The sequence below is a fragment of the Primulina huaijiensis genome, chromosome 13 (genome assembly GCF_012295235.1).
Source record: "Primulina huaijiensis isolate GDHJ02 chromosome 13, ASM1229523v2, whole genome shotgun sequence".
Classification (NCBI taxonomy): domain Eukaryota; kingdom Viridiplantae; phylum Streptophyta; class Magnoliopsida; order Lamiales; family Gesneriaceae; genus Primulina; species Primulina huaijiensis.
The window spans coordinates 945,228-957,736 of record NC_133318.1 but is presented as its reverse complement, the minus strand read 5'-3'; the positions used below and the strand labels follow the sequence as shown (position 1 = coordinate 957,736).

Here is a 12,509-nt window from a genome sequence, read left to right as displayed (position 1 = left end):
ATTTATATATGATACTAAATAAAATGTTCCCCGATGTCGCATCGTCGTCAACATTATCGAACTTTTCGTCCTATATTTCATAAATATTATTTAATTTTATTTGTTTATCATAGTATATTTCTCGATTTTTTTGGACGATAAACTAATCAAAAGTACTGGCTTTTTTGTGGTTTTGAGAATAAAGTGTCTTTCATTTTTAAAAACAAAATTGCTATATTTTCGCAGCACAAAATATGAATGCTTTTTTTTAAAAAAAAAAAACCATGAAATCAAGATTTTATTATCTGATAAGGGAGAGCTTTTAAATCACCGAGATAGATGATATGATGAAATTTTAGGGATGACATATAGAATATATATTAGCATCAAAATGACGATTTGAAGTTTCGCGAAAGAAAAACTATAATATTATTCTTATATATTTGTTTATCTACGATTTTTGTCAAATTTCAGTCTTTTTTTATTATTTTTATTTTATTTATTTATCCGACATATCGCTGATATATACAGTGTCACATTATGATAAATAATGACTAAAAATTGCAACAACAAAAAAATAAAACTAAGAGATCCTTGTTCAATGATCGTATCTGCTTATTACATATTATATTAGTCAATATATTTTATTTTTCGAACACATGTTCAATAATTTGAGTATTGAGCTCAAAATATTTTCGAATTCGATTATTTAAAATACAAGTCAGTCTAGACTCGAAACTGCACCTCCCCACCGGAATCATGGTGGAACCGGGCAGGCGCACATGCAACAAACTGGATTATTGGGTTGGCAACAAGCACAAGGACCACATTTCTCTTCTTTAAAACCCTCTTCTGCAATAAAATCAATANATGGATTATACCTTGGTAATTGAATCGAGCAGCATCGCATGGCATTAAAGTGGGAGAAACTACAAATAATATGATCAGTAATGTTACCAAAACATTACTCTTGCTAGTGTTGATTGCCATTATTTTGATAAAATTTCATTTTTTGGGGAGATGTTTTGACTCATATATATAGTTTTGAAATTTTTATAATAATGTTATTTTTTAAAAAAATTAAAAAAATGTAAACTTGTTTCGATTATTTATATATTTCAAGAGATGAGAACGAACGAAAGTGCAATGTACTTTCGAAGAGTCTGACTTTGGGTTATAACTTTTAATATTCAATAAATTTGGATGTTAAATAATTGTTTAGATAAAGAATTTTTGTGGCTTAGGTAACTTTCTATCAATAAACAAATTAATGTGCCTATTTTTTCTAACGTGTAGCGTTATCTATAAGATTATGAATAGTTCAATTAGTCTAAAAAAAATTATTTTCCAGCCTTTTTTTGGCCTAAAGATGGATTATTTTATGTTATCCTATTTCCAATGACCGACAGCTGAAATATGAGACCAAGTCCATTTTTTTTAAAAAAAGAATTCAATCAGAAAATCAAATATTTATGAGAAGACCTCTTGTTTTATTCCATATTCACCAAGAACCACTCAATTACACAAAGCTAAAACGTTACATTATTATTATTATTATTATTACAAGATAAAAGAACAAAGATTCAGGGGGAAAGAAAATAGTCTAAAGAAGCTTTGTCAGCTGGCTCTGAACCCACAATTTCACCACCTAAGCTTGGATGGAAAATACTGCAAAAAACAGTTAATGCCCAAATTATTTAGGATAAAAATATATAAAGCAAGAAATTTGTATGCATATTCTTTAGAAACTTGTTACCTTTTGAATGAGAGAAAGGTAATATGGTTTCACTATCTCCACATCAATCCTAACCTTGCTCTTGCTGTACAAATCATACTTGCTGCAAATAAATATATGGTTTGCAAATGAACTATGCAAATATTTCAAGAAAATTATATAAACAAGAATGAGGATTCTAGTTACTTGAAAATTTGAAGCCATTTCAAATTCTCCTCGTCCTCCTCGTTCATCAAGTGCTTATACGCTCCCGACCTATGCAATGCTGCGATTCGAATCTACCTGATTAGTAGTTTCTTGAGATAGAATTCGATTTTTTTAAGGGAATTTTACCATCTCTGCTTACCGTAGAATGAGTGGAATCTGATGATGAAAAAACCTGCCGAGGGCAAGGTTGATTTGTTTCCCTTAGCCACCTGAAAAAAAAGTAGTGATATGGATTGATATTCTCTCAGATAATCAGAAATTATTAACATATATTTGATCAATTCGGAGAGAATTAGCTTATGATTCCACAAAAGGGTTCGGCTTAAAGCACGAACCAGATACATGTAATCGTCATGCCCCCAAGACATCATAACATTTTCAAGTCCGCATCCGTGTTCATATGCTCCATATGTCGTATTGTAAGCGGGATTCTTGTAGTCGGGATTTTCCTCGAAATACTGCAGCAAACATAACGGAGTGTTTCAAATTTCAATGGAAATGCAATCCATATTCGAACTCGATAAATTCGAGCGTGACATGATTCAAATACAAGGAAAAAACACCTTGCGGTGAACGATTGATTCGTCAAACGCGCATCCAACAGGAAATGTATCACCTGCCAATACATTTACAAAGAGAAAGCCATTCTTTTACAAATGACTAGCTAGTAAGATTGATGATGAATTATGACTCAAAATGTTAAGTTTTCTTGGCATGATCTGCATATATACCTACAACAGCCCATTGAGGGAGTTCACCAAAGCTAGGATGAAGAAGGACCTTTCCAAGATCTAACACGAACAAAAACGAAACAAAATAGCGATAAATCGAATAATACACGTCCTTTATTGCTCGAAAACACGAGTTTCGACACGTACCGTGAATGAGGCCTGTCAAGTGTAACCAATCCTCATTAGGATAGTCTTTTCTTATGGCTTCAGCTGTTTGCAGTAAATGCTCCATTTGGGGCTCATCAAGATCAGGATCACTTTCATCAACAACGTTGTTCAACAGTTCACAACATTCCCATATACTCATTTCAACCTTGTCAAGTTTCCCATACTCTTGTCTCATTTTCTTTACCTTTAATTTAATTCATATGAACAATTATATATATTCTATATATACACAAAATTAAAGTATTTTAGTTATAAATGGTTAATTTCTTTCAGATGGGATGGTTACTTACGAAGTCACAAGTTTGGTTAATGTGATTGGCCTTGTAGAATGCTTCAACTCCTTCTTGTCTTTCATTATCAGCCTCATAATCCCTGTTTTTTTTAATGTTTCACATATCAAGAATTAAATGAATAATTTACAAAAACAAAGTAGCTGACATATTTACGTAGGGATTTTCAAGTGATTTTCCTCTTCTTTTTTTTTTTTAAAAAAAAAGATAAATGCAACCCTGTATTTGACTTGTATTATAAATTTTTGTTTTTGAAAAAAGAGAAGAGAGCCTTTCTGATTTTCTAAGTGCATATTTTTTAAAAAAGGAGTGTCCAAATAGTACATTTCTTTAACAAAATGCACCTTTTCTTCAAGAAACTTCTTTAAAAAAGGACCATCGAAATAATATATAGTAGTGTTAGACAATTTTAAAGTCGTGCCATTACAATAATAATTTTTTTCAAGTATAAAAAAAGTATGTTAATTAGGTGTCCAAACCCAACATTTAGAATCATCTATTTTATTCTATAATTATTAATAAATTTAAAACAATAATCAACAACTCTAATGATCCCTAACAAGCCAATCTACATGCATAGTCAAATAATAAAGCACAATTAATGAATATTATCATTTTTTTTAAGTTTCAATAGCGGATAATAACCAAGTTTAGGAGCAAAATTAGATTAATAATCTTAATCAGAAAAGACCTAAAGTGATGGCCGAATGAATTGGCTTGTGGTACCAGAAACCCAGCTCCCTCCATATTTAACTTCTTCTCTTCAACTTCACTGCCTGCTCTCCGAGAAAAGGGACCAAAAAACAACAAAGAAAGAATTTAGAAAATATCAAAAAGGAAAATTATGCAAAAGCAATATCAAGAAACAGGGAAGAAAAACCAAGAAATTTACCAAAAGCAGACTGATCAATGGTGATAGTCATCCTGAATCCAAACGGTCAAGATCTTTGGAAGAAGAATCAAATATTTTCTCGAAAATAATATATATAATAATTATATCGAGCTGTGGCATGTTTAGATACAACAGAATGGACTGTATTTATATTCTCCGGATAGAGTCCTTCACTGAGAATTCGGATGAATGGAGTCCTTCCCTGAAAATATAGCTTTCCTCTTATATATATATATATATATATATATTATTAATGTTATCCATTATGTTAAATTATTCGAAGAAGCTCCAGATATCTTCTTACGTAGAGGAATAAACGGCAACAGCTGTTTCATGCAGATAAAACGTGGAAGCGATTTCGGGGCGGAGATCACGAGTTGTGGCCTCGTGGGGTCACATTCTGACGCAGTATACTGTTGCCTCAGAAACACGTTTTTCTAAACTGTGGGACCCAGTGACGAGGTTCCAGTCAACATCTTTGCCTGCGTGCTCTCATCTCCTTCTCCTCTTCCAGTTAACTTTTAAATAATCTATATTCGTTCACAGTTGAACAAAACTTAATATATAACTTATTATTGCGTGGTTATATATAGCTTATTATATGTACCATTACACGACGTGGAAATCATGGGGAGATCGTGGAATGTGGCTGAAACTCTCCCGTGGAGGGTGACAAAAGCATAAAGAATAATCAGAAAAAGACACAACAAAGACATCCAACAAAGCAACAACAAAGCTTTTTAAAAATTCCTCTCAATATTTCATCTGTAATTTTTCCAATTTTCAGTATTTTAATTTCTTCAGATTTTGCATATTCCTCAAACTTTCCTGTAAAAATGTCATTCAAATTCATAGCAGCATAATGAATGTTGATGTTATTTATGAATTCCTCCTTTAATTTCATTATATTCCTCATTTCATGTTCTTACTTTTGGAGCCGTTTCGAGAAAATTAGAACAAACGATCGAATCGAGATTCGCAACGTTTGAGAAAAGAGTCAGATTATTCTACAATTTTGGCACGATAACGTGCCTGGCACGCCCCGCAATTTTCGTGAGAAACAATATATATATATATATTTTTGTTAAAAAATTAAAATTAAAATTGAAAAAGTTAAAAATCAAATATATATTTTTTATTTTTATCTCCAACATATAGATTTCGGGTATCATATTTTTTTTAATGTAATTCTATTGGATAAAGAATTGATTCGGATATTTTAGGAATAGATCTTGACATTATTATGCCTAATTTTAATATATAATATAAGATATGGTTTCAGTTTAGCTTTGTATTATTATTATTTTTTAAACTGATATTGGATACCTAGAAATATACAAGTTTAAAACCAGAAACTTTTTTTACAAAATAAATTATAAATAAGAGTGGGTCTCATGTGAGACCGTCTCACACAAGTTTTTGCCTGTAAATAAATAGATATATCCATAAAAGAGGATTTTAAAGATATTACCTACGTTTCCATTTATGAATGAATTGGGACGTGAAAATTATATTTTCTATGGATAATATATTTATTAAACAGATGTGTACATATTGATTCTAGGTTTATATGCTTACATTACTATTCTTTTAATTTAATTCGAATTTTCAATTCTGGAATTATTTTAAAATATTATCCTATGTTTAGGACTTTACGTTTATATGACCGCCATATATTTAAATAATGTTAGTCAATTATACAAAATTTTCTTGTCTATGTGTCTACAAGGTTAGATTTTTTCATCTTACTTTGACTTGTCGGGCGGTGTGCCACATTTTATCTCAAATTAGAGTGGATCCAACCAATCAAATAGTTCATATTTTTATAGAAATAATGCTACATACACAACCAAAATATCGTACAACTATATTTACAATAATAATATCGTGATATTTTACTATTATATCGTAATATTTTGTTATTCTTTTATGAGATTTTGTATTGAATTTATCGTGATATTTTGATAAATAAAATTTTTGTGTTGTATGAATTTGGCTGTACATATAGCATTACTTTTTTTATAGCAAGTTTTATTTGTATATGCCCGAAAAAATATGATTCGCGTGTCTTGTAATAAAATAATTTTATAATTTAAAAAAATATATGTTATAATCTCCAAATAACAAATGTTGCTTCAATTTTTATGAGATTATATAATTAGGGTTAACAAATCCCTAGTACTCTAAACACACAAAAGTTAATTCTACCTTAACTTGAAGCAAACTTCGGTTTTTACATATTATTAGATTGATATCACATATAGTCGACCCGATCCAAATACTACCCGAACTATATCAAACGTGGCCCGAATAATTTCCGAAACAAATTGTCCAAGCCCATTTACTAAGCTGACGAGACTATTTACAGAAATGGATGGTGTATAACTGATATAATTAGACCAGAGTAAGAGCCCAAAACCTTACGCATATTCTGCTCTGGAAAAGGCCTCACAAGATTATTAGGCTAGAGCAGTCAAACTAAATGACAGATGTTATCGAGACAAACTCAAACAAATCCTTTTGACAATTCAGCAGAGTAACAACATAGAGAAGAGAAAATTGAATATGACATAAAGTGACCACATATTTATAGGGGAGGTCGGATGATCACAACCACATGATTGTAAACAATCTAGCGGCTCAGATTCATGCGTGAATCCGAGAAGACACCTCGGAAAGATCAAATGACGCGAGATCTATTAGAATAAATCTCACCCAATATTAATTTTTACAAAAAGGCTAAAACATAAAGGATAGAATCATGATGACTTAGAATAGATGAGACTATATGTAGATAATCTCATTCAAAATTGACAGAGTCCATCGACTCTGTATTGTCATCAAAATGCCCACGAAGAGCAAGTAGCTCTGCAATAAAAGATGAGAACACAATTCCTTGGTCATTGCAAGTCACAGCACGTAGCATATTGTAGAACCTTGGGATTAAGTGTATACTGAATATCATTGAATATAAAAGAATAATTATGCAAGTAAAAAATATAAGGTTGGCTTAGAAGTGTAACGAACCCATGAGCTCGAATATGAAAGAAAAATTTAAAACTCGAATTATATATGTTCAAATTTGAGTTCGATTGAAAGGTCAAATTTTTTTTATATTTTTTGGCTCGAATTTGGTTAGAATAAAGGCTAGAGTTTGAGTTCGACTTAAAATATTTAACATAGTAACGAGTTACTCGAAAACAATATATAATTATATTATATATTTATAAATATTAAACTCCACAAACTAAATAATTAAGGTTTGAATTGAATTGGACTCGAAAAATGTACAATTATGTTCAAATTTGACTCGAAATCCATAATTTCTAATACAAATCAATTCCATGTTTTTAAAATCGGACTAGATCAGCACCGAAACATTGAATCAGATGTATTTCTAATTAGGGTTCGAATTGAATCCAGATTACACTTCGTCCGCTCTCGACTCGTTGCTTCTTCTTCAGTGTCACGAAATAATTAATGTCCCAATTGAGTTCGACTCGAAAAATATACAAATATGTTCAAATTTATAATTAAATCGATAATTTCTGATACGAATCAAATGAACCTTTTTAAAATGAGACTGGACCAGCACCGAAACATTAAATCAGATGGACTTGATCAAAGCCTGCGAACCATTCAATTAGTTTACACCGTGGTAGGCTTGCACCCGTAATGGAACTGGAAGGGTTGATTCCCTAGTCCACTTTGTCAGCCACCGGTTTTCATCGGATATAAGTGAATGGCGGCGCTCACTCCCACCGGCGGCCTGCGTCTCCTCCAACACAGACCGTGGCCGAGAAGCCTACGCTGTACATCTCGTCCGCTCTCGACACTCGTTGCTTCTTCTTCAGTCCAACACTCGGAAGAATCTACCACCGCTGCCACACCCGACCGTCAAACGACTACAAAACCCGAAAAGTTACCATTTTCGTATTTCCCTAAGCGAGGCCAGACTTTGGAGCTGGTCTGCGAAAGCTTGGCTTTTAAAGGCAGGGGCGTGTGCAAAGTCGCTGACACTGGTTATGTAGTTATGTGCGATGGCGCATTACCAGGCGAGAAGTTCATTGGTCGTGTCACCCGCAAGAAGGATAATTATGCCGAGGTTTAGCTACTCATATCTTTTTATTTTTGTATCTTTGGTGATTCTCCGTCCAGATAAAAATGTCTACTTGTTTAACAATTCATATGCATATAACCTGTCATATAAATTGAATTGTTGAAACTTGAGCTGATTACGTTGGCTTATCTTGGTGTGAATTTAAAGGATAACTATTCTGTGTTTTGGCGGTTTTGTAAAATTGCGTTTTGTAATGAGTTAATCTGTTGGATGAAATGGCTAGTTGAAATGAGATTCAATTTAGGCGTCTTACTGTTGTTGGCAACTGCAAGGATGGCAGGTGAAGAAACTGGAAACAATTACTCCACATCAGGACTATGTCGAAGCACCTTGTGAATATTCATCACATTGTGGAGGTTGTACGACGCAGAACTTGTTGTATGAAGTCCAAGTGAGGGCAAAGGAGCAACAGGTGCACGAGTTAATTGTACATGTTGGCAAGTTTTCTGGTGAAGACCTGGATAAGGGTGGCATTATGAAGCCCATTGTTCCTTGCAATAGCCAGTTCCATTACCGCAACAAGGTTAGGAAAGATATAGCCCTTAGAAAAGGTTGTTGATTTTGGCTAGATGTACTTGTTACAGTTTTAGATCACTGGTAAAATTTCGGAGTACGGAGAATTTCTCTTGTATTCAAAAACTGAGGTTACAACAATATATATACTTCTAATTATACTTGTCAACTCCTGTTAAAGTGGAACTACTTAGTACCGACCACTTACCTTTCTTCATCTATAATAAAGGAAACAGGATAATCAATAATGCCTTGTATAATTTGAACTCAAATTATATATACTACTCAAGCCGAGTAGTAAACATTGATAAATTACTCTTCAGTTGAGACACTTCCTGTAAGGACATATCCGGTAGAAAATGCAGCTAGAATGTGCAACAAGTATTTTAACACTCCTCCTTCCCATTTTCAAAATAATGTCATTCTAGTCTAATGCCTAGACTTCCTTTAGGCTCAACATCTTAGGTTAGAAAAGGATGGCAAAAATGGGATGAACATATACAAGGGGAGAAGAGGGATTTCAGCGGAGGAGCTAAATGATTACTCATTTGTTTTTATCATGATGTAGATGGAATTCTCCTTTGGCACAAAAAAATGGGTACCTGCGAAACTATTGCAGCAAAAGTGTGATGAAAACGATGAACCTGCTTTGGGGTTACATGCTCCTGGATATTTTGATAAGGTTCTGAATATCAATAAGTGCCTATTACAAAGTGATCCAGCAAATGAGGTATTATGTTTATGATTTTTTGTCTAAAGTTCATGTTTGTTTATCTGCTATTATCATCTCAAGTTCATCATCTTGTAATGTCTAAACATCAAGTACAATAGCTGCTGGACAACTCTGATTTTCAAGCTGTCATGAGGCAGCATGCAAAACAAGTGTAATAATGAAGGCTTAGTGCATCAGCTGATTAAATTTTTGTTATGTTATTTTGTGCACATTCATCATTTTTTTTAGGAGAGCAATTTTTCTTACAATTTTTTTCCTGGGAGATACATGACAATGATAAAACAAATTTTAGGCTGGTTTATCTTTCGATATGTGTTCTTCTAGGTGCTACCTTTCTGTGAAGTGTTGATTATGCATATCCTTTATTATTCAATATTCAGCTGTTCCAATATTTACTTGGACAAAATAGTTGATACGAACCAAATTACCAGATAATATACCTGTAGCTTTCCATTTAAATTCCATCTCTAATTTCTAGGTCCTTGCAGCTATTCAAGATTTTTGGAGGGATCCACAATTTGGTCTATCTCCATATGATGTGCACTCCCATCATGGATTTTTGAAGCATTTGATGCTCAGAACAGGCAGGTAGTGGCATAGAGTTGGTCATGTAATAAATCTTTTTTCATGTAAGAGTGCGATAATGGCTCAGTAGTGCAAAAAGAACCAGCACAATGGATTATCTTCTTATTTCTTTGACAATAATACTAAAAGAGGACCCTTGCACAATTTCTTTTTACATCTCCATACATCATCTAAATACTCGAGCATATTTGGAACCAATACCATAATATATTGCTCAATGAAATAAAATTGGCATTTTATATAAACAGTGTCTCTAGTTTTGATGAAGGAATGATATTTTTTCTCTATCCTAATTGATTTTTCTGTTGTGATCCTTTATGAGATAAGGATTTCTGACATTGTTAATGTTTTGCTGTGCTTGAAACCTGACAAATAACGTTTTTCCTAAAGAAGCTTCCGACGTGAATTGTACTTGTTATGGAATTTTTCGCTGTAGAATTCTGTTCTCAGTTGTTTTATCTCTGTCTCAGGAATATGGAAACTGGGAGGCCTGAGCTAATGGTTAATTTTGTGACTTCGTCACACAAGCCTGAGCTTCTGATTCCCCTTGTTGAGAAACTTGAAACTTATCCTGATGTGGTGAGAATTAGACCAATTTGGGATTTCTATTGTTGTTCAGAAGTTTAAGAGATGTTTATTATCTTTGACTGGTTATAAAAAATAAGAAGATTTCCAAACTGCTTCATTAATTCTATCTTTGAGTGTTATCCAGACTTCGGATGAGATATTGTGTTTTCTTCATAAATATTGCATTTCATCAAATTTAAATCATTGGAGGTCTAGACAATTGTTGAATTAAAGTTGATTTTATTTCTAGAAAGGCAAACTAATTGAGCTAAGGAATGCATGGTAATAGCATGCTGTTTCACATTTTACCGAACTTGAATTTGATACTTTGAAATGAAATTGTTTTATGCTGATTATCTATTGTGCAAAAGATTCCACGCTTCCTGATGAGCTACTGCAGCTTGATAGACGCATTTTAAGCTATCTCATGTTAACTGTAAAAAATTACTGGAATGTTCTTAAGGGGTCATAGTTTGTCTCATGTTGTCTGTGTTTTCAATTTTTTTGATTTTAGGTAAGTATAGTGAACAATGTAAATAGTTCTGTGGGCAACACATCCATAGGAGAGGAGGAACACACACTTGTTGGTAAATCCACAATTACAGAGAGCTTAAGAGGACTAATTTTTCAAATTTCAGCCAATTCTTTCTTCCAGACAAATACACACCAGGTATGCAATTGAACATACATACGGGCTTTGGTTATCCATGTCTCAAATGTTTGTTGTTGCTTAAAGATGCTACTCCCTTTTAACATCCATGACTAGTGGCACCTTACAGGCTGAGATTTTGTATAAGCTAATTGAGGACTGCGCCTGCCTGAAAGGAGATGGGTCAGAAGTAGTTTTGGATCTCTTCTGTGGAACTGGAACCATCGGTCTTACCCTTGCAAATAGGTAAATTTTCCCTTTGTTGTTAGATTTGATGATTGGCCTGGCTACCACTGTTTTTCCCAATTGGTTGTCCATGTTCTTAGGGTGAAACATGTGTATGGTTTTGAAATCGTTGATCAAGCCATATCAGATGCACGTCGTAATGCCAACATTAATAACATATGTAACGCCACGTTTGTCCGAGGGGATCTCAACAAAATCGATGAGAACTTTGGAGAATATTTTCCCAAGCCCGATCTGGTCATCACAGGTTATCTCTTTTTCTTTAGTTGCAAATTATCTATTCCGTTTTATTTTGGTATAATAATACTGATAAGAAAGGCTCAATTCAATGTTGCATACTATTTCATCTGTAACGATCAGTTGTACTGTTTAAAATGATGCAGATCCGAATCGTCCAGGTATGCACATGAAACTGATCAAATTTCTGCTTAAACTGAAGGCAGCACGCATTGTCTATGTTTCCTGCAATCCTGCCACTTGTGCTCGTGATCTTGATTATCTCTGCCATGGCATGGTACGTGACATTTAGTCTGGTTATATCCTTGGTTGAGACTTGAGATTCACCATGTAAAAAATTGTACTTGGATGCAGCCGGAACAAAACATCATAGGATGCTACGAACTCAAAAGCTTGCAACCTGTGGACATGTTCCCTCACACTCCTCACATTGAATGTGTTTGCTTGTTAGAGCTCCGTTGATCCTCCCTTTTCGATTCTCCAAATACTTCTCTTCAATTCCAACCTTTTGCGCCACTCTTTCGAGACTTTTACTGGTACGGCACAGCAAAAAGAATTGTGCATGGTTTAATTAAAGAACATGATAGGTAAAAGAATGAGTTCTTAATCCTTGAGACGTGTACTAGATTAGCCAAGCATTGAGGGGTTGTTCGAGTATGATATTAATTAAGACACGGCAAGGATTTCAAATGGTATTGAAATACAGCTTCTTCTTTTTCTCTTTGATTTTCTTGTTCTCTCATGCCCATCCCTCTTAACTGGGTAAAGCACAATTTGAATTAAAGACAAATTATGTAGAGACTGGCCAAAATAGGAATACAATTAGAGCCGTCAAAATGCCGGCCTGCTCCACCAAA

General features: G+C 33.6%; 2 protein-coding genes across 5 annotated transcripts; one reads left to right on the top strand and one right to left on the bottom strand.

Moving 5' to 3' along the window:
* Positions 1-1,448: 1,448 nt before the first annotated feature.
* On the bottom strand, positions 1,449-4,222 carry LOC140991662 (inositol oxygenase 1-like). 4 transcript variants are annotated; one of them, XM_073461750.1, is made up of 11 exons: positions 3,991-4,222; positions 3,802-3,889; positions 3,111-3,192; positions 2,800-3,004; positions 2,653-2,712; positions 2,485-2,537; positions 2,257-2,379; positions 2,061-2,130; positions 1,901-1,979; positions 1,736-1,817; positions 1,449-1,647 (listed from the first exon to the last, which is right to left on the bottom strand). In XM_073461750.1, exons 1-11 carry the CDS (start codon positions 4,031-4,033, stop codon positions 1,621-1,623), a joined length of 912 nt encoding a protein of 303 aa, XP_073317851.1. In that variant the 5' UTR covers positions 4,034-4,222; the 3' UTR covers positions 1,449-1,620. The 4 variants fall into 4 exon arrangements, with proteins under 4 accessions (XP_073317851.1, XP_073317852.1, XP_073317849.1 ...); XM_073461751.1 differs by having other exon boundaries at positions 3,802-3,886; XM_073461748.1 differs by having other exon boundaries at positions 4,003-4,221.
* A 3,383-nt stretch (positions 4,223-7,605) lies between these two features.
* LOC140991906 (uncharacterized) lies at positions 7,606-12,346 on the top strand. The gene is made up of 10 exons (XM_073462071.1): positions 7,606-8,107; positions 8,403-8,645; positions 9,204-9,365; positions 9,847-9,956; positions 10,424-10,532; positions 11,035-11,190; positions 11,300-11,415; positions 11,496-11,662; positions 11,799-11,929; positions 12,007-12,346. The coding sequence occupies exons 1-10, from the start codon at positions 7,745-7,747 to the stop codon at positions 12,112-12,114; spliced, it is 1,665 nt and encodes a 554-aa protein (XP_073318172.1). The 5' UTR covers positions 7,606-7,744; the 3' UTR covers positions 12,115-12,346.
* The last annotated feature ends 163 nt before the right edge of the window (positions 12,347-12,509 follow it).

Excerpts from the sequence above, each read along its gene's own strand:
- LOC140991662 (XM_073461750.1), bottom strand. The coding sequence starts at position 4,033 with ATGACTATCACCATTGATCAGTCTGCTTTTGGTAAATTTCTTG. Across the intron at positions 3,005-3,110 it reads TTAACCAAACTTGTGACTTC|GTAAAGAAAATGAGACAAGA; the intron begins GTAAGTAACCAT and ends ATTAAATTAAAG. Across the intron at positions 2,380-2,484 it reads AATCAATCGTTCACCGCAAG|TATTTCGAGGAAAATCCCGA; the intron begins GTGTTTTTTCCT and ends TGTTTGCTGCAG.
- LOC140991906 (XM_073462071.1), top strand. The coding sequence starts at position 7,745 with ATGGCGGCGCTCACTCCCACCGGCGGCCTGCGTCTCCTCCAACACAGA. Across the intron at positions 9,366-9,846 it reads AAAGTGATCCAGCAAATGAG|GTCCTTGCAGCTATTCAAGA; the intron begins GTATTATGTTTA and ends TCTAATTTCTAG. Across the intron at positions 11,191-11,299 it reads TCCAGACAAATACACACCAG|GCTGAGATTTTGTATAAGCT; the intron begins GTATGCAATTGA and ends GGCACCTTACAG.